Below are 21,138 nucleotides of genomic sequence, written 5' to 3' on the forward strand. Positions count from 1 at the left end.
GGGGATCAAGGTGACTCAGCAGGGGCTGTGAGCAGTGAATGCAGCAGTGCTGAGCACTGCTGCTACGAACAACAACAATAATAATAATAATAACAATATCTCCCACACCTTTCCAAGTGGCAGCAGCTCTTAGCCAGAGCTTTCGCTGAGTTCTGAGTTCAACAGGACTTGGGAGAAACACTTCTGGTACAATTGCAGTTGTTTGGGCTTCTAACTTTGAAATCAATAGCAATCAAAATCCCAGCAGGCTGCAGAAGTTGTTGCTTCCCTTCTGCAAAGCTTGAGAACATAATCCAATGTTTTCCTCCCCTCTTGAAGTTTTGTTTACAAATAGACTTATTTAAACAGAAAAGCCCTTTTCCACCTTCAGTTTGATCCCTTGGTGTGTTGGCTACAGATAGTTTCATGGTCAACACCTCCAAAAACAGAGACTTTGGAAAAGAGAAGACAAAAGCTAGGAAATACTTAGGCTTTCATAGTGCATAATTAAAATATCTGCACCTCTGTGCTTAGGTAGTTATAATAACTGGGCACTAGCAAGCAAAACACTTGCTTTTAAATTTATTTTAATGTATTTCAAGAAATAAAATGCAACAAAGCTAGAATGCAGTTGATTGTTATACAAAAACTGTAATTTTACATCAGATAAGTTTAAATTTAAGAAAAAAAATCAATCTTTTGTACCATCTTTAGGAATTAAAATAGTTTCTTCTAGTTAAATAGCAACGAAAACTGTACCATATATTTTTCCAAGTCTGAATTACTTTTCTTCTTCACTTCCAGCTCCAAACACTTTCTTTTTCAAAGGGAGGGAAGCAAATTTTAGCAATCTACAAAAAACAGTTAACAATACAATAAAGATGCCTTACCTTCCAATCCAAATAAATCCCTGATCTGTATCACTTTTCAGCCCAGACGTGAACACACAACCACATGTTCAGATACCTTCAGAGTTACCAGCAGAATTCTGCTGCTTTTATCCATAATAAGTCAACACTAATGAAATTAATAAAATATGTGACTTAAATGTGACTTAAAACTGCATCTGCAAAGATCTCCGATGTGACACTTAGGATTTGGATTCATTTTCTCACCACAATAATAATTATAGACTGAAAGGATCTTCCTTTCCCCTCATCCCTTCCCATCCTAACTGCTACATGTGGTCATGACCTCGGCTGTGCAGACACTGGCCAAGTCTGGTTGTCAGAAAATCACAAAATTCTGAGTAATTTCCAATTTCCATTTTCTCAAATGCCCTAAACATTACAAGGGAAGTAGTTTCCAAATTCCAGCCACCCGTTTGATGCTCATTTGCTCGTCTGAATCACACGTGCCCAAGTGGCTGGAAAAGACCAGAATTCGTCCAATGTTGTTTTCTTAGAGGGAGAGAAAAAACAGCACCACATGGATGGTTTGGATCCAGACCTAGGAAAAGTATTTTTGTGTGGGAAAACCTATGATTAGGGAGTTTCATATCACAGCCCAGGAGGAAACAGAAAACAGGAACAGAGGGCACCTCATCCTTCCAACAGCCATGGAACTCCTCTCAGGAAAGGATGGAAACAGTGCTGAGAACAACAGACCAAAATTCAGCTCATGATTCTTAGCTGGAATTCAGTGATGAGAAATCAAACCTCGTACCTCTGATATCATCATCCAGCTTTTATTGGATATAAGTGATTTCAGCTTGAATGAACACCTTCCTTGGAAATGAGAACATGAATAAAGCCTATTTAAAAGATTGTAAAAAGTCAATAAGGCCCCTGAAAATTTCCTGATATCACACTTAATATCCATCTCTATGCATATAAATAACTGAATTTGATTCACATGTGTCTATGAAACAAGCAGAAGTTCACAATTGGAAGAAAATACAAATGTGTCATTTTGCAACACTTTCAGTGGTAAAATTTAAGAATATGAGTCTATTTAGTAGAAAAAAATGTATTTTAGAATACTGAGAGACAGTGTAGGAATGAGTAAAATATCCTAATGAAAGAACTGCACTTTTCATATTTGTATCCTAACCTCCGAATCACCAAGAGTCATTTTCTCACATATTGAGAACCCAGAACATTCTCAGAAGGGAAGACAAATCTTCCCAAAAATCAAATAATGTGGCAGATTGAAATCCTTAGTGCCTGGCTACCTTTCACAGCAAGAGATATTGGGATGGGCACAGCTCAGCAGTTTCAGCCTGTGCAATATTTACTGCCTAGAATCTTTGTTAATTGAAAGTGTGATAAATGTGTACAGACACCCCGTGCTCCCTACACACACAGGCAAACAAAATACAGGGACAGATACAAACACCCTCATGTGCATGGAAACATCGTTGGAAAACTCTTGGAATTCCAGCTTAGATTTCCTTGAAAACATTGTAGACAAAAGAAATATGCTGCTAAAGAGTTTGAGGTTTTCAAAGAGGCAAATTCCTTCATATATTTCTTCTTGTAAAGCTTACATGTGGTTAAGTTATTTAATAATCATAGCTCCTAAACTGTGAAAAATACCAGTCACCAGAGGCTTGTGGTGGGCATGCAGTAAGCAAACAGACCAGAGGTGTATTTAAAAACAGTGCTTCTCCAGAAGGTACACAATATAATATATATAACAAATGTAATTGTCAAACCAAATTTATTTTAGAAATAGATAAATAAGACATAAAAGGAACAGTGCTCAGTAATTCAATATGAAAGCAAAAATATATATTCAAATCATTTGTTAAAAAGATTTTACAAATAATACGTAAGACCAGCATACACCATAAATATATGTTTTATGGCAAAATGGGAAATCACTGGAGAAGTGTAACAAAAAAAAAAAACAAAACCCTGCAGCATTACAGTTTATGTTAAAAATATAATTCTATTTACATCACAAACCAGTTTTGCTCCTGACAGCCCCCCACTGCCCTTCAGAACTGAACTCAGAAGGATTTAAATCCCCCAAAGTTCCTGCAGTGCCTCGCTTGCTCTCAGGAGTGTTTGAGGTCGGGTGGAGGGAGCTTTGGTAGACACAGAAATCCATAAGAATTCCAGAATATTTGGCAACACAGCACTGGCTGCAGCCAGCTCATCTGAGAGCCAGCCCCAGCTGCTGTGCTGGAGGGCTGCAAGCAGCCACGGGGTCACTTACACCTAAAAGTGGCAATAAATAAATAAGTTTTCTCTTTGTTCAGCCCCATATTGCACTGGAACTGACCCAAAGAGATGAGGCAATCAGCACCAGAGAAAAGGGGAAATTCCTTGAGAAGTTTATACAGAGGTGACTGTAATAATTGCAGTCTGAAGTATGATAAATATATTGATATTCCAAAGAAAATATAATGAGTTGTCAAGTTTAAAAGTAACATTTGGTCAACTCAGTGATTTTTGCTCATAATTCACTCTGACTTCTAACAGTCAGAAAAAATTATTTCTGTAGGTGAAAACATTTGAGAAACGGAGTTGGTTTTGAAACACATATATCTAGCTTTGACTCAGGATACTAATATTATTTAAATCAAACATAATAGAATTTTTTGACTGGCCTTCATCACAGAAAAGTGTAGAAATTGATATCCAGCACACACACATATTTGGTCAATAACCATTAGGCTTTCATGTACCCTTTCAACCATCAGGAGGAAATGAACTCTGATTCCAGCCTATGAAAAAACAACTTTTTAAAAAGTGATATTTAGATGTAAGAAAACATAAATTGAAACAGACAAAACACATGAAGCTGAGCCACTTAAGAGGTTTCTGGCTTTCCCTAAGGAAGTTTCTAATGTTTGGCTGGGCTGACTCATGAAAGAACCAGAGGAGGGAGGTTACTGATTGGGACCAGTAATTAAACCATGTGATGTACCTTTTATTTTATTTATGTAACTTTTAGACATTTTAAGATCATCCTAGATGCTTTCAGAATTATTTATTGGTAGACTGGAATGATAGGACCAGTGTAATACTAGAAAAAAGTTAGAGCTTCAGCTAAATTAAAAGCAAAGTAACTCGAATCTAAGTATATTCTTCTCTGAAAGCACTTAACTGGTACCATATAAGTAGGTACAAGAAAGGGACTTATCAAAGGTTCTCTTCACGCTCAGTGTAAGAAAGTAGGCACTTCTAGAGCGTATGCAGTCCTAAAATCAAATGCAGTCCTATCTATGCCTTGTCACCACCAGAGAAAATAGCTGAGGGCAACTACATGTTCACTTGAGATGTCTAAATTTCATTATTTAAAAAAAAAAAAAAAAAGTTTGAATGTAAGCATTGAAATTATTTGGTGCTTTTCTTAATCAAATATTAAGCTTACATATAGGGGTTTTTTTAAAAAGGAAATCCAACTTAATTCTCATAAGGAGAGAAATTCCAAGACTCCAAGTAAAAAGAGAAACTCAAAGCCTGTGCAATCATCCTGTCTGCCTGACAAAGCACTCTGAACGGGGCCCAAGGGCTGAATTTCCCCATCACCCACCTAGGAAACACCTCCACAAACAACTGCAGCAGCGTGTGGGACCCCAAACAGCACTTCTGGGAGAGATCCCAGAATGAATTTTAAACTGGCTGAGCTGTGGCACCGAGTCCATAAATGTCACTGCATGTCTGACCCCTGGGAGTGTTGGGGGATTTTAGTTTGAAGCATAAATGCTGCAAGGCTGCTAAAAATAGGAAGAGCAAAACTGTCTGGCAGGTACATGAACTCCTTCCCAAGAAAATGATCCCATCGTGGGGAGTGAAAAGCTCTCTGTAACAGTCATAGCTATAATTATGCGATACAATATGCTGAATTACAATACGTACTTCATTATTAATAGAATTTATTTTACAGATCAAATAGCCAAATACACATTGTTGTTTTTTTTAAAAGAGCCAGATAGCAAATGTGGAGCAAACTATAGGCAACAGTCATGGTAGACATTCTGCAGTCCAAGAACTGAGGCAACGTGATTATTAAGTACAAGCCTATAAATATCTTTACATCAAACATACAGTAATGTGTAAGGATTCCATGTTGTAGTCTAATTCATGAATCATTAATAACTTTTTTCTTTAAAAGAAAGTTCTATATACTGTATACATCCCAGTTAAAAGCAGTGTCTGTATTTCATTTTATTCTAGCAAACTAATATTACATGTCTTCATATAAGTGCAGAAAACAGGGTTCTTTATACTCCTTTGCTTCCTAAGAGATTTTGCATTGCATATGAAATTCTAATATTATAGATGATACATATTAATCATTACTCTCTAAAATGTGAGGCAATATACAAGAACTTGCAACCAACCTTCAAACAAAGCTATGATACTCAAGCTTTATTTTGTAAATGAGCCATGTTGAATAGCAAATGATAAAAAACTTTGGTTAAAAAAAAGAAAAAGAAACAACAAACTAAAAAGCCAACCAACCAAAAAAAAAAAAACAAAACAAAACAAAAAAACACCCCCAAAACATTATAGAAGAATAACTGGGGAAGAAAAAGAAGCAACACTAGGCCATTTACCCCCATGTGCTGCCTAACAGTGAAAAAATTCTGTCTATTATTTCCTATTTTATTACACTGAAAACCAAGCCACTGGATTTGTGACTTTTTCTTTTTAAATAAAAACACTTCAAAAGGTTAAATGTTTGGCACCTGTTAAATAGACATTATCTAGACTTGAGCAAGCAAAATTAAAATTAAATTTTCTTTCTAAAAGTTATGTGAATGCTTTCCAGTTATTTAGAAGGTGACCATTTATTACAAAATGTTGTGGATAAGAAAGGGGGAAGTACTAGTTTTTCACTACTACTATTGTGCCTAAAAAATGAGAAAGCAGTGACTTGATCATTTCTATTTATGATCTGTAGCAGCAATATCATCATTAAAAATATTATGGATACATATAAATAACACTTAACTCTTAATATGTATAATGGTGCTATAAGTGACAACAACTCAGTTGTTTTCCTTTTAAATGCAGGGAGTATAAAGAACTTTACATTCTCTTTTTAACATATGAATAAAATTTATTGCTCCCTTTTAATATATTCATAGAAACAAAAATTCCTAATTGTTTCAACTAAAATAAATAAGGAGAGAAAAAAAAGTCTGGGACAAGAAGATGATTACAAGCAAAATAAATTTACCATAATCACAAACTGTGAAGAAGGATGGGTCACATTACTTTGTTTTCTTAGCAAAACTACGTTATAGAACACTATAGCACAACGTACTAAAATTTCTTTGTCTTTTCCTTTTAAAAAAAAAATCCTTGCCCTTGATACCTTTCAGTAGGGCAGCTTGAACAGTTCATGGTCACTTCCAAACCCCTCTGGAGATGAGTCGATAAATTTCTTCGGCAACCAGAGACAGGACAAAGGGGCTTTCTCGTGCTGTTTCCTTGTTCCCATGTTTGCTGGCTTAACATCATTGAGTACACGTACGACTTCAGTACATAACATCAGCTGCGATGGCCTTCAGAGCTGGCAAACAGAGAAACAGCATGAGAAAAGCCCTTTCCTGCAGCATTTCACCATAAATTGTCGCGCTCGTTTCCGAATTTCTACTGAAACGTAAATTTAAAGGAATTTAGAGATTTTAGAGGAGCTAAGATTTTAGTTCGAGATAAGCCTTTCTAACTTTAAGCTGTTAGAGGGTTTTTGTCCATCACAGTTGGATATTGGTACGGGATCAATATCCATATTTTTTGATAAATCACTACCAGATCTCAAGCACCATGAGGTCTGAGATGTTCTAAGTAACCAACTATTCCTGGGGTGGCTGTGCTCCCAGCACAGCATCTCTACACACAGAGCACAAATGCTGCAGCAGAAGGAGCCACAGAAATAGCTTCTATGGATATTATTCTAAGTTTCTTACTCCTTTTTTTTTGCTTTATCCGCTCAAACCCAAAGTGCTGTTGCAAGATTAGAGCTGTCACAAGGCTGCTGCACTACCTAGAACAGGTTCTACAGGGGTTTTGTGGACTTCATGTTCCTAAAAGCATAAAATATTTTGTATTTGAAGACTTATTATGTATCTTATATCTACATTTATCATCAACAATATTTAGCCCTAAAGATTCACAGAAATTAAGCCATTCTGATCAATTATTTGACCGAAAAGAAAGCACTGTCAATACCACAGTCCCCAAGACACCAGCCACTCACTGGTCAGGAAATTGCTATCAACTGCAGATTATTGAGTGCCATACCTTCTGGGAGAAAACAGGGGAAAAAAAAAGTGTGAAAATTAAACCAGAGTTAAGTCAGACTTCACTGTTAGCAATGGTTTATAGTTAAGTAAGACATTTGAAATAGCACAGTTGGGTCACAAGGAGAAAGAGTAAACGTTTCAGTAATCCCACTGAAAAAATAATGTGAAATGCACTTAATCTTTGAAAAATCACATTGTTTCCACCCCAAGGCAAGTGGCTATTGGAGAGGGAGCTGTGTGTCATTCTGGCTTGCACAAAAATCACTCAGTTATTAATGCTGCAACCTCATTTACCAACTTCAGAATAAACTCAGTCAATGAGCTCTTTCTGGGAAAAAAAAAAAAAAGAAAAAATTGCCTTGGTTTGCTCTGAATTCATTTGTTTGCTTTTTTGTCATGTTCAAAATCTTTTGTTATTTCCTCACACAAAACACAAATTTCTTTTTCACTCCTTTGCACGCTCTCTTTTTGCCTTCTACTATGAGGCAAACGGGACACTTTCCAAATACCTTCCTCCATGCTTTTGTAGTGAAAACTATTAAAAGAAATCACTGAAGATTTTCTACAAGTGTTACATAGAGGAAAAGCATTTTCTTGACCAGCTTTACTTCAGTAGTGATGCACATTTAAATAATTGCTTGTTAACTTCTGACTCACACACTTTGACTCATATTTCAATTAGAAATCTCTTCTCCAAATCTAATTTTTTTTTTTTTATGAAATGTATGTATATGGCAGCAGATCAGAACCACAAGCAAAATTACCAGTCAGAAAATTAAGGTAAAATAACGAGAATACTTAGAATCATAATAATCCATTTTGAAATGGCTTTTGGGAAAGGCTTATACCAACAGTTATTTAGCTAAAATTTAGGAGAAAATGTTCTTTGAGTGTAATTTACTCTGTATCTGTCAATACAGAACACCAGCACTATGTCTATTTTACAACTCAGAGCATCAGCCCTGCCTACTGATGATTACAGGAGTCTAAATTAAACTCACTGTTATTACACAAAAAAACCAAAAAACCCTGTAGCTAAAGACTGACAGAACAGGTGAGTTTCAGAGCTGTTCTTTTCAATATTCCTTCCACTTACATCCTGAGTACACTGTTCTCATAGTGTAATGACATTTCACCACATTTTAAATCAGAAACCCAAATATCACCTAACTCCAAGCAGGTCTAAGCAGGCAGTGATAAAATCACAGAATGGATTTGGGGGGCCAAAATGCAATATATTTGAAATGAGGGCTACTTCCCATTTGGGTTTCTGTGAGGGGTGTAATGTCTGTCTCCATCAGCTCCTAACAAACCAGCGGAGATCACTGTGACACCCAAAATTCCTGTTCATAAGTGTGGGTAAGTTCACAGATGAGAGAATCTCACCATTAATGAAAATTTGCATCAGCCAATGTGAAAAATGCATATTTATGATTGGCTTTTTGCAAATGTTACAATGAATATTATATGTGTAATGTTAGAAAGTTATGCTGTATTAATTCTCTTATGTAGTGTGTTAAATGTGGTTTTAGGTTCCAACATAATGTTAAAATAGAGACTATGTATGTGGGGGAGGTTTTTTTTTAGGAATGAGATACACGCTTTGAGGAACACCTAAATCTTCCAAAGGAGAGGAATTTATGGTTTTCTTATCAGAAGAAGCGAATTTCTTCAGGCCTTGCTCAGACTCGATGATGCCAGAGGATTAAACTAAACAGTTGACATACAACAGAGTTTCTTGTTTTTTCTATATATTTTTGAACTAATAGTGTAAAAGAAAAGGTGTAAAGTTTTTATACTCTAAAAAGAAAACAACTCACGTGGGTTTAACATTAACAAAAGGACTTCTGTGAACTTTAAACAATACACAGCAATTCATAATATAAGATTTAAACTTTTTCTATCTTTGTACAGTACATATCTAGGACTTTTTACATCTCAAACTATCAATAAGTTCTTGTTCTTTCTTGTTCTTTATGATAAATATAAATGTATTTACTTGGTTCTTACTTTCCAAACCAAAGGCACATCTGGAGCAGAATTCAGTAAAAGAAGGGGACAAGAAGAAGGAGAATGCTCAGCGAGTTCTGATGAGTCTTTGCAGCTTTACCTTCTTTGAGTCAAGCTGCCACAGATAACACTGTGCTCTCTAATTCTGCATGTTTTGACTAGACAGGCTGACACCTAGACAGGCATTTGAAATGTCTGAATGTTGTTTTAAAGTGCACCAGCAAAGATTTCAGATTTTGAAATTGTGTTACATGAAAATGAGACTGAAGCAAACTCCTCTCCCTTCTTCTCATCATTCCCATGCAAATGCAAAGAGAATTAGAAGATTTGTGTCAGTGTGGAACACTTCACACAGTTTGCTCCCACTGAGGTGAATGTCAAAAATAACTGAGCTTTTACAAAGCTTGCAGACAAATAAACTTTAAAGATTCTCTATGTTTCTGCACCAAAGAAAATTTTTGCAAAGCCCACAATTGCCAAAACAATGGAAATCTGATGATGTGGAAAGTCAGTTTTATTTTTATAACACTCCAGATATCCTAGTTTGAAAAACCTTATTATGAATAAGCCCCTTCACAATTTCTCACTTGGTAAAATGCCTTTAAAAGAATTATCTCTACTACATCCCCCAAAAAAGCATGTTACTCTGAGGGTCCATTGTCACTGGTAGTGATTAACTCCTCCTGGTAACTCCAGAGTAGTATCATGCCTCTGTCCCTTGCCCTCTCTCACATAAAAATAGAGCAAAATTTGACCTCTCTCTTAGGGGACATTACATTAAGAACATACTTTCCCTCTTCAGTTTCCTGAAGTTTATGGTTCAAAGTGTCCTCAGCTGCTTCAGGAGTCCCCAATTGCTTCCCCATAAAAATTTCAGCTGTGGTACTGATGTATTTATTTGCCCACATGACCGCTAAAGAGATATTTTGGGGGGTTTTAGTAGAAAAACCTTTCTATCTTTGCTTACATGCTTTTGAATACAACTGCTATAATGACTTTCTGTCATTTTATAGATCACTTAGACAAATTTAGCTGTAAAGCAAAGACATAATTTCCTTTCTTTAAAGATTTAAATCAATACCATTCAGACAGACACAAAATTTAGATCTTCCAAAGAAAACATATATTTTTAGCTGTAACACAATATTATTTCAAATATCTGAGTAGAAAGTCTTGCATGGAGAAATCTAACAATAGTTAAGATGTGCAGCCTATCAGTCCCCAATACAAACTGAAGAGACACTTCACAGTGAACAGAACCTTCTTTAGGCTCCTTCAGAACTTCTGGCTTGTAAAATAACTGCACCATTGTAAAAGTGATAAATGAGGATATTTTCCCCTCATATCAGGCATCTTATTTTCCCTTTTCAATTAGCACATCTCCCTTGTTAACTGAACTGACTTGTCCTACAGCTTTCTGCAAATTCAGAGTGCCGGACACAAAATCATCCAGAACCACAGGGATGCTGTTGGTGCCTGAGGCTGAAGGGCGGTGGGACAACAGCTGGAGACACTGTGCCCTCAGGATTATTTCTATTTATATAGGGGTTTTTTTGCTGGTTAACAGAGACAATTCTCAAGTAACCTGTCCTGAGACACCTTCCAGAGCCCCACAGGAGATAAAACTACCCAGACTAAATACAGAGCCAGGGTAGGAGTGAGAGTGACTTTTAAAAGATCTGTTTTAAGAAATTCTTCACTTTTTTTTACTTACCAAGAAATACAATTTTCAATTAGTCACAGCTGAACAAAACACAAATTATTTCCTCTAGTGGCCCAACTTATGTAAATAATGCATTAATTAAATTACATAAAATTAATTTTTTTAAAAAATATTAATTAATGTGTTTAAAGGTGAATGTTGATTCCAAATTAGTGTAAAGGGCCATTGTGGTGATTAGTTACCCTTCCTCCAAACAAGGTGCTCACTTTAATGCAGAAAAATATCCCTGAAAGAAGGATAGCTCAACTTTAACAAAATCAGTACAAATGGTATCAATAATCTCTTTTTTTATCTATTCACCATATCATGCTAACAATGTTAGGTGCAGCTCTATGAAGATAAGCTGGTATCAGCCAGTGAGCATTAAAAAAACCCCACAGTTCTATTCTGCTTTTCCAGATAGGAACCCCCTGTCACAGACCTTTAAGGCACAGATAAAAGGAAATGCTCTTTCCCCCAGCCAACTTCTGCAGAGGAGAATTGCTTCCCATGCCACTTTCTAGGTTTTCAGTGCCACAGAAGGGGCTTTGAGAGCCACGAGCTCGCTTTCTTTGTCAGCATTACTGCACGACAACGTGTGTTTCAGCAGACAAAGGCAGAACCTTTTTGACTCACAGGAGCTGCACCAGAACTCCATTGAAAAAAATCACTCAGATCAGGCCCAGAGAAATGCTGAAAACAGCACTGCCCTCTGCTCAGAGTTCTGGGAGTTCAAACAGGTGAACAAACTGGCAAGAGGCTTTTCTGATACGTAATTTAACTCAACATGCCTAAATACATTTCTAAAAAAATCCACAGTGATATAGGTTACCATACAAATTTGTGTTGGTAAAGGGAATAAAATACAATAAAATACACAACATATCCTGAAATTTTCAAAGATATGATGACTGGTCTGAATGAGAAGCTTTTTTTATGCACATTGTTATTATCACAGTTGTGACAAAACAAAGTTCCCAGAAAAAAATTCTGATAGAGGAAGATTTAGTCATGCTGAGGATTTGTTCCCGAGCAATATATTTAGTTAAACATATTATCAAGTTAAAATATACTATGAATAATAAAATAAACACTCCTGAAGTAAGTGCTACTTTAGTGATTAATTCCTTGACCAACTAAAGCTTAGCTAGGAAACTATCCCCACTGAAAACTTTGTGATACTTGGGAAGAAAGAGAGGCAAATAGAAAAACAGAGGAGTCTTATGAAACTGTTCAAAATATGGATAAATATTAGATTCTATTTCCAGTGACTTAAAGCTTTTCTGTAGGGTCTTCAAGAATAAAGGGTACTTGAGTTCTCAATTTATTTTTAATTTTAAGCTGAGGATTCTTTAGACGTTTCCTTTGTTGTGCTGCATTTCTAAGAAGCTAATACCTGGTTTATCAGGCAGAGCAGCAAATAAGTGAGCTCAATTCTGCTGATGCTTCTAATTTTTCCCTAACTTTGCCTGCCAGCTGTGTGTGTCATTCCACCAGATTTAAGGCTCCTTCCAGTCTGAAAATGCCCGAAACTCTCAGAGGAAAATCCTCGCCTGCTCCTGAGAGACCTTGGAGCAAAGCTACACCCAAATGAAGGCTGCAATTCCAGACTCCAGTAATATTAAGAACCACTTATGAGCTCCTCTAAAGCTTTATTGCTTTCCACCTAGGCTGTTTGGATCCTTGAGCAGCCCAGGCTGGAGAGGACAGTCCCACTCTGAGCCTTCCCAGCTGCTCCAGGTCCTGCGTGAGGTGGGAAGTGCCATGCTGCCATCTGCAGTCAGGACACCACCACAGGGATCTCTGCCTGCTCCATCTCCTCACAGATAATGCTCTTTTCCCTCCTCATTTTCTCCCTTACCGCTCAGGAAGCTGGAATTGTTTGTTTAACAACGCCTCGATCGAGTACAGACTCTCAAACTTTGCTCCTTGCAGGAGAAGTTGCAGCGCTTCAAACTGGAGTTACAGGATTGGCAAAGGAAGGAGGGAAGGAGGAAGAAAGCACCTTAAAATTCCATTACCTGTCTGGTGTGTATGGGGCCTGGGGTCTTGAAGCCTCCTTGACAGCTGCATTCAGAAACACTGTAAGGGTCCGAGCTGCTGGATGAGCACTTGGAAAGTGAGTCACAGCCCACCACAAAGGTGTTATCTAGAGGCAATTCCTGAATGACATGGTGCTTCTTGGGGGGTACAGGAGTCTCAGGTTTAATTTGAAAGGTAGGCTGTGGAGAAGCAGACTTGTAGTGCTTTGCTAAGTCTGGGCTATCAGGTTTAAATGTGGTTGGTGTGGTGGCCCAGTTATATTTGCCCATAGTCTGTTCTTCTAGCTCTACCGGAATGTCTAAAGTGCCATTTATGTGCTCGTGGCCAGGATCATCAGGCTTAGATTCTTCAATAGTCACAAAGTTGAGGAGGAGACTCTTTGGAGAGCGCTTCTTCTTCTTCTTCTTTTTCTTGATCTGCCTATTCTCTTGGTTGGGGGAAACCCATTCACCACTCTGCTTATTTTTTTGGACAACCTTGTGCCTGGGCGTCTGGCGGCACCGGACTAAAGCGGTAACAAAAATTACCAGAATAACGGTCATGGTGCCTGCAATAATGGCAATGATGATCTTGACATAATCGTTGGTCTGCGGGGTTATCTCACCATCCCCAATGTTCTGGCCAACTGGAGTTTCCATATTCCTACGCACCAGCTCTTGCACGTAGGAGCTGTTGGTGACTGTCTCGTTCACAAACAAGTGCACAAGAGCTATCGTGTAAAGGGACTCCGGCTGTCCCAGGTCATTCACCTTGATCACCAGTCTGTGCAAGCCATGATCTGATGCAATGACCTTCTCTTTCAAAGTGATATTGCCTGTTAATTGGTCAATGGTAAACAAGCCCCTGGCGTTCCCACCTATGATGCTATAGCGGAGCTCTGCGTTCATTCCCGTGTCATTATCAACTGCAAAGACTCTAGTGACCACAGACCCCGGGCTGGCTGACGTTGGGACCAACTCATAGGAATAATTAGATGAGGGAATAACAAAAACGGGCCTGTTATCATTTACATCAACAACATTGATGGTCACTTTGGCAGTTGAGGAACGCTGCAGTCTTCCTCCATCCACTGCTTTCACCTGGAAAGTGTATGACCCCTGCTGCTCCCTATCAAAGGTAATATTAGGCCTTATTACGCCAGTAAGTGGATCTATAATGAAATTATCTCTGCCATTTAAGATAGAGAGAGTGACTGCAGCGTTGTCTCCCGCGTCAGCATCTGTAACTGTGATAAGCCCCACTGTGCCATACATGGGCAGGTTTTCTGGCACATAGAAATTATATTCATTATGTGTGAAAGCAGGGCTGTTATCATTCTGGTCCAGCACTGACACCGTCACGGTAGCATTGGTCTGCAAAGGTGGCATCCCATTATCCTTAGCCAGCACAGTGAAAGAGTACCTGTCCTGCTTTTCTCTGTCCAGCTTTCTCACTGCTGTCAGGATGCCTGTGCGGCGGTCCAGGTTGAAAATTGGGGGCGCATCAGAACCCAGGATGTAGCTGATCTCGGCGTTCCGCCCGCTGTCAGCATCTGTAGCACTGATCTTGGTTAGCTGAGTGCCAGGAGCGTTGTTTTCAGGGATGGAAAGGCCTATGATAGGCTGTGTGAAAACTGGGGCGTTGTCGTTTTCATCCTTGATTTTGATCAGGAGCATTGCAGACTGGTTTAAGGGTGGCTTCCCTGAGTCTGAAGCCACTATTTTGATGGCATATTCCCGTGTAGCTTCATAGTCAAGAAAGGTGGCTGTCTCCAGGAGAAACTGATTATCAAACACTGGTTTTAGCCTGAAAGGAACATCATGATCTGTAAAACAGGTGACTTTCCCATTCTGATCAGCATCCTTATCCATCACTGTTATCAAAGCAATTTTTGTATTGAGGGGGGCCTTCTCGGACAAAAGCACTGTCCCATTCACCGGGTTGATGATGTACCTGGTGTCTATCGACGGGACGTTGTCATTAATATCTGTGACATTAACAGTCACCGTCGCTCTTGACGGAGTGGAGCTGCCATCGCTGGCCAGAACAGTCAGTTTGTGCACAGGAGATTCCTCCCTGTCCAGCGGCTCCCTGATGGTGATGAGGCCCGTGGTGTTATCGATGGCAAAGAGCCTTTTGGCCAGGCTGGAGATCTGGTTGCTGAAATAGAAGTGGATTTGTGCATTGGAGCCCAGGTCTGCGTCGGTGGCGTGGAGCTGAGACACGGAGGTGCCCACGGGGGCATTTTCGGGCACGCTGACCTCGACGTCGTTCTCCTTGAAGACCGGGCGGTTGTCGTTGACGTCGGTCACCGTCACCTGCAGGATGGCAGTGCTGGACCTCGGGGGGCTCCCACCATCTTCGACTTTGATTTTCATCACATAGGTGTCTTTCTGCTCCCTATCCAGGATCTGCTGCACAATCAGTTGAGGCCACTTATCTCCCTCAGGTGTCTCAGTTATGTCAAGACCAAATACATTTTGACCCTACAAGACACAGAAAGAACACGCTTTAGCTTGACAGTGTATTTAAAAAGAAAAATATCACATTAATTTTCTGAAATTTTCATGGAATATATATTTATGCATATGCTCTATACAGGAATATAAATTTTTATATTTATATTTATTTTTCATTATCTAGTTTTGCTTTAAGCTCCAGAGCCTTGAGAAAGCTTCAGAGCAAGCATGGCAATAAACTGATACTCTAGATAAAGAGGAAATGTGAGAGTGATAGTGATTTTTTTCATCCAGATTCTCTATTTCTAAAGAAAAGTTATTAAATTGCTGGACTGATGTAATTCAGTTTCTCTGTTGTATGAGTGAGTGTGGAAATGAGGAATGAAGACAGAGTTCAGTCACTGGAGGACCTATTCCAATATTAAATTTCAAGGAAACCAACAGAGATAGAGGGATTATTTCTCTGTGGAGCAACTCTGGACATGATCTGAAATGATTAGCATAAAAAAAAAAAAAACAAAAACAAAACAACCAACCAAACAAAAAAAACCCCACCAAAACAATACCATCACTGATAAAGTACTTACTACATCATTTAGATGTCAGATGATACAGACAAAACTAAGTTGTAATAGTTCATCAGAAATTTATTTTAAAACTCATCAAAACTATTCCTGCATTCATCACTATATGTTTTATATGTAGTGAAATTACAATCCCAGTGAAAAAAAGAAGACCTATTTTCATTTCAAAAAATATCACAGAACTTTGAGATCAATTTGAAAAATATCAATATTTTCCTGGGGTTTTTTGAACATCTCTGGAACTGCACCAAAATGCTGCATATATTGCACAAGCACAGCTTTTTAATAAATCTGCTAAAATAAATATTGGAATCTAGAACTAAATTCCCTCTCTCTTCTGCTGTCTCTTCAGACAAGCAGGAACGAAGAACAGTGTAATTATCCTCTTTTCTCATATCTCACCACGCAGAGGAATGATGTAAAGGCAGTTTTCCAGCCACATCTTCCATAAGGACAGGGCTAGAATGCAGATGGCTAATGCTGAATGTGTGGGATGACCATAAAAAAGAGGCATAAATAAAATTGTGGACTAACTAGGAGTTTCTTTTTATGTGTAATATTTGTAATAATGAACAACTGTTCTTTGTCTGCTTATTCTTCTCTTTCACCCTCACTCAGGTATCTGCCATAGCATCAGAGATGGTTTGGGCTGGAAGGGACCTTAAAGATCCTCTCATTTCCACTGGACCAGATCCACTTGTGTTCTGAACTGGTTTGAGACACTCCAGAACAGAGCAAAATAAAACATTCCCAGTCTTCAAGGTTCCTTATTTCTCATTTGTTGCAAAAGATTTGTGTTCTCTGTATCTTGTACCCACCACTAAGTGAATACATTTACAACTTCTACACACTTCTGAGCGAGGCTGAACTCTCACTGATTTGTTTCTCAAAGCCAGATTTTGACTCTGCATAAGCCATCTTTTATTTCCTGGGACAGAACCGTTCATCCAAGCATGCAAAAATCACTGTGCCACTTGCACAGCATTTGTGGCAACATTAAGTTGCAACTGGGGACAGGATAAAGTAAACTGGAACAGGTTTTGAAGTAATAAAACAGACACAGATTTGGCTTCTTTAGCAGAAGGCATGAAAATATAAGCCCTGCAAATCGTTTCTAAATCAAGATATACATTTTGAACCAATTAGGGTAAATTTTAGAATGGTAATTCTATATTGATAGGAAGCAGAGCATGAATTTCCTCTTCATATTCAATCTGGCTAGTAGTTATTTGCAATAAATTTCATAATTACTAAGAAATTATAAATTATATAGTCTATGCTTCAACATAGATTCCAGAGGAAAGAAAATAACAGAAGCCAGAGTAAAAACAACCTGCCAGCTCTCTTTACCTCTTTATTTGTGCACAAGTTGACAGATGGGCACTGATTATTCTGTCATTAGATCCCACAGCTACAAGAACTTGGTACAGACTTTGAGTTCACGTGGCTGTACGTGTGTGTGCCCATCTCTGCTTTTCTCCTCCAGTATGGGAGAGGGGCTTTTCATCATAGCAGATGAGTTTGATATAAAATGTGCTGCTTTAGCTCCCCATTATTAGCTGTAAATGACTAGAGAGCAGGAAAAAAATGCAAATATCTCTTCCAAGTTCATTATTAACACTTGAATAATTTTCTATGGAAAGAAATATTATCCATGTCTATTTCTTCCTATTCATTACAGGTTTAGACATCTTTTTAAACCACAGAAAAAACCATTACAGAGAAGTAGACTTTCTCTTAACTGTAACAAGAGTAACTATTTCAAGTTGTTGAAACAAGGATATTTCATGTTGTTTAAGAGATAAGGTTAGGTGTGATATGCTGCAAATTGACAAACATATTTTCTAAGAACAGATAATTCTCACATTCTGAATTCTCAAAAAATTGATGAAACATTCAAGAAATACATTTTTAAGATCATAAATATCTAATTCTCTCCATTATGAGCAAAGAAATTGAAAACTAAAATGAGAAACATGAAAAAAAAAACCTTCAGGATTAATTTCTTGATGTTGAAGTAAATAGCTCTATCATCATTAACAGTTCAGTGAAGTTAAAATTTCCATTAGGGTCAGATTTCTACTGGGACTGAACCGTACCTCAGTCACCACATTATCCCAGTGATCTGAAGGATTTGTTCACACTGGGAAGGGCAAGAGTCCATTGGAAAAGCACAGTAGATAATTAACAGTTATAGACTACCTTTGCCCATTAAAACAACCGGTAGAAATAATCTGCTCCATTGATATCTCTACCCTTACAGAAGAAAGGGAGTGAGAAATACAAGAGATTGACTGTTTAAATTTGAAAATACAATTTAAGCACTAACTACTGGAGGTAAACAAAAGTTATGCCCATCTCAGAGCCTGGATTAGCTTGAAGAGGTTCTGACCCTGCTCACAAGATCCCTTATCAGGGCAATAAGGAGCTCTGTTACCTTATCCAATTTTCATTACAGCCTTTTCCATGGACTTACACAGTCTCTCAAATAATGAAACTTTCTTGTTGAACACTCCCTACTGTGTATATTTACCTGGTCATTTGTAATGGATCCAAATGTCCTTTTCGGAGCTGTTTTGGGCTGTCATGTGAATAAAAAATTAGAGAGTATTTTAAAAATTGCAGCGTTTAGGTGGTTTCATAAATACATAATCAATGACACACGGACACATAGTGTGGTAAGCTAGAACAGCTCCTAAGTGCTACAGACAGGACTGGATGGGACAAAGTGCACCAGAGGTCTACACACAGATATTGCATTTCGTAGCATTTCACCCCAGGATTTTGTTAAATCTGTGAGACACTGACTGCCTGGACATTGCTGGGAAAAATGGGAAAATAGATCAGCTTCTGGTTAATGCTGATAACAAAGGCAGAGTCCACTCTGCTCAGAGCATCCTGTGGACCTGCACTTGCAGAGCAGTAAACTGAAGAAAGTAGGAATTTCTCAAAGTGGGGAAGGGAAAGAATATTGTGCGAGATAATGCTACAAACCCAACTCCTCGTAATACAAAGTACTCAGATTGAGAGAGGATACCAGTGATTATTCCTTAAAATATACAGATTCTGTAATTGTGTGTAACAAGTCTCCATTGTTAGCTGACAAAGGGTAACAACACTGTCCCCACTCTTCATTCAAAAGAGGATTCTGAACCTCCAGAGAAAGCCACAGGAGCAAAGACAGCTCATTGTTTTGTGGCTACATCTTCACCCTACCCTTATTATCAATATTTCAGGCATTGTAAATGACAAACACATCACGAGATGTCCTTGGTTCACCAGAAGCTCAAACAGAAGTCAAGGGCTGTGCACAACTTAAACTTTTACCATTAGTCTACAGGAACTCATCTCAACTAACTATTGGAATAACCTAGAAATACACATTTATTACATGTTAACAATTGTCTTAAAACAAAAAATAAAAAAGAAGAACAGTATTAAAAGGTTGATTTCCCATTAGAAAGTAAATCAGTAATTAATTAATTACTTAATTAAAAACCTTTGGCTGAAAAGTAATTTTGAGTCCAAAGGACTCTAAAATCTTTTCAAAAAGTCCAGAAAATCATGCATGTTTGCAAAATGCTGGTTATTTTGCATGGAACAACACAGAAAGCCTTTGCAGATCTTCTGCAGAACTCCGAGCCGGTCCCAGACACTTTTCCCTGCCTGTTTTTGCCAAGCCATATGGAACTGCTCTGTGGCTGTGCTGTCTGTCAGCAGAGAGGGAGTACAGCAGCACAACTCCAGTTCTGCACACACAAGAACAGACCACAACGTTCCACAGTGGACAACTTTTTCTATAAAAGCTGAAAACCAAACTCGCGGTTTTCTTTCCAAGGCGATGCTTTGGCTGTGAAATTGTGAATTGCCACAGCCAAGTTAACGTCTTAAACACAGAATATTCCATGTGGGAGGCAATATTGGATCTGTGTGTCTGTAATGGGTGCATATGAGTGAGCTCAGATCCAAACTGCCTTAGTGGTGTAGCTCTAATAAAGGTCCCAAGTCTGCTATTACTCACCCAGTGTGCAATTTGCTGTCCATACATTCTAGAAAATTACCATTTTTTGGACAGCTGTCCTGCTTAAAGACTCCACAGTCACTCCTCTCATGACATCCCACAGCTTACAACCCAAAGTTACTGGAAATAAGTGTCATTAGGAGCAGCAGTTACCTTATTAACTGAATGGCAGAACTTCAAAGGAGAAAAATAACATTACAAAGGTAAGAATTTTTTATAATGCAGACCTCAGCAGATGCAGAGTTGCTTACAGATTTGAAACATTCTCTTTGTCAAAGCAATGCAGCCTTTTAATTTGTAGGCCAAGATTTTTAAGGCTTTTGCTCAATTTATGGTTTTCTGTCAGTGTCAGGCACTGTTTCCATCGGTTTCCTTTGAAGCAAGAAAAAAGTTTAGCTTGGAATAAACTCAACTTTCAGGTTCAGAACCACAGTAAAAATAGGATTTGTAAGCATCAAATTATGCATAAACCTAAAGTGCATTTTCTGCATTCAGAATCCTAATTAGCTCCATCCCTATGTAAGAAGAGATCATATTATGAGCAATGTCTACACTATAACTTGCTACTTTTCCTCCTCCTATATAAGAGCTCCTACAAATGGAAAACACTGCCAAAATTTCTCTCCATTTACACAACCACACAAAAACTGCTCTTGTCCCATGAAGCAAGAGCAAGCACAACACTGTGGATGGGATCAATAGAACACAAGGGTAATAATGAACCACTTGATGCTGGAAAGGAACAGCAAAAAGTAAAACATGGAATGAAGAAGAGGACAATCAATGTATTTAATACTGATTTTCTGAAAAAGAAAAAAAAAAAAAAAAAAGGCTAGGAAGTTTACCCAAGGAAATTACTTCCTTGGAAATATAAATTTTATGTTACTATTACAAAACTTAAAAATTCCTAATAATTTGATGTATTCTCCTTAAACTGTTCAGATGAGTTGGTCCCTTCTTTAAGGAGTCTTTTTCAATTTTGTCATGTTCTAAACATTGTCTACTTTATTTTCTAAGATAGGTAGATCTAAAATAGATGTGTTTTCTCTGAGATGGAATATTTTTTCATCCTACTCAATTCTTGGCATTCAACTGTCAGAACAGGTTTATTAGATCACATTTCTCCATTGAGGAGAAACAATTAGGGGCAGTCG

General features: G+C 38.0%; 1 protein-coding gene across 5 annotated transcripts in view; it reads right to left on the minus strand.

The window, feature by feature from the left end:
* PCDH11X (protocadherin 11 X-linked) overlaps positions 1-21,138 on the minus strand; it is a 427,642-nt gene that overhangs the window by 344,945 nt on the left and 61,559 nt on the right. For 2 of the 5 annotated variants that reach the window (XM_072929023.1, XM_030272409.4), the window contains 2 exons: positions 18,497-18,544; positions 12,920-15,406 (listed from right to left, as the gene is read on the minus strand). In XM_072929023.1, the coding sequence (XP_072785124.1) occupies positions 12,920-15,406; positions 18,497-18,544 (2,535 nt within the window). Of the gene's footprint in view, positions 1-2,623; positions 6,454-11,027; positions 15,407-18,496; positions 18,545-21,138 lie in introns of those variants that run through there. The other 3 variants (XM_012573008.5, XM_072929024.1, XM_030272410.4) reach the window with 3 other exon arrangements.

This window comes from Taeniopygia guttata, chromosome 4A (assembly GCF_048771995.1).
Source record: "Taeniopygia guttata chromosome 4A, bTaeGut7.mat, whole genome shotgun sequence".
NCBI lineage: Eukaryota > Metazoa > Chordata > Aves > Passeriformes > Estrildidae > Taeniopygia > Taeniopygia guttata.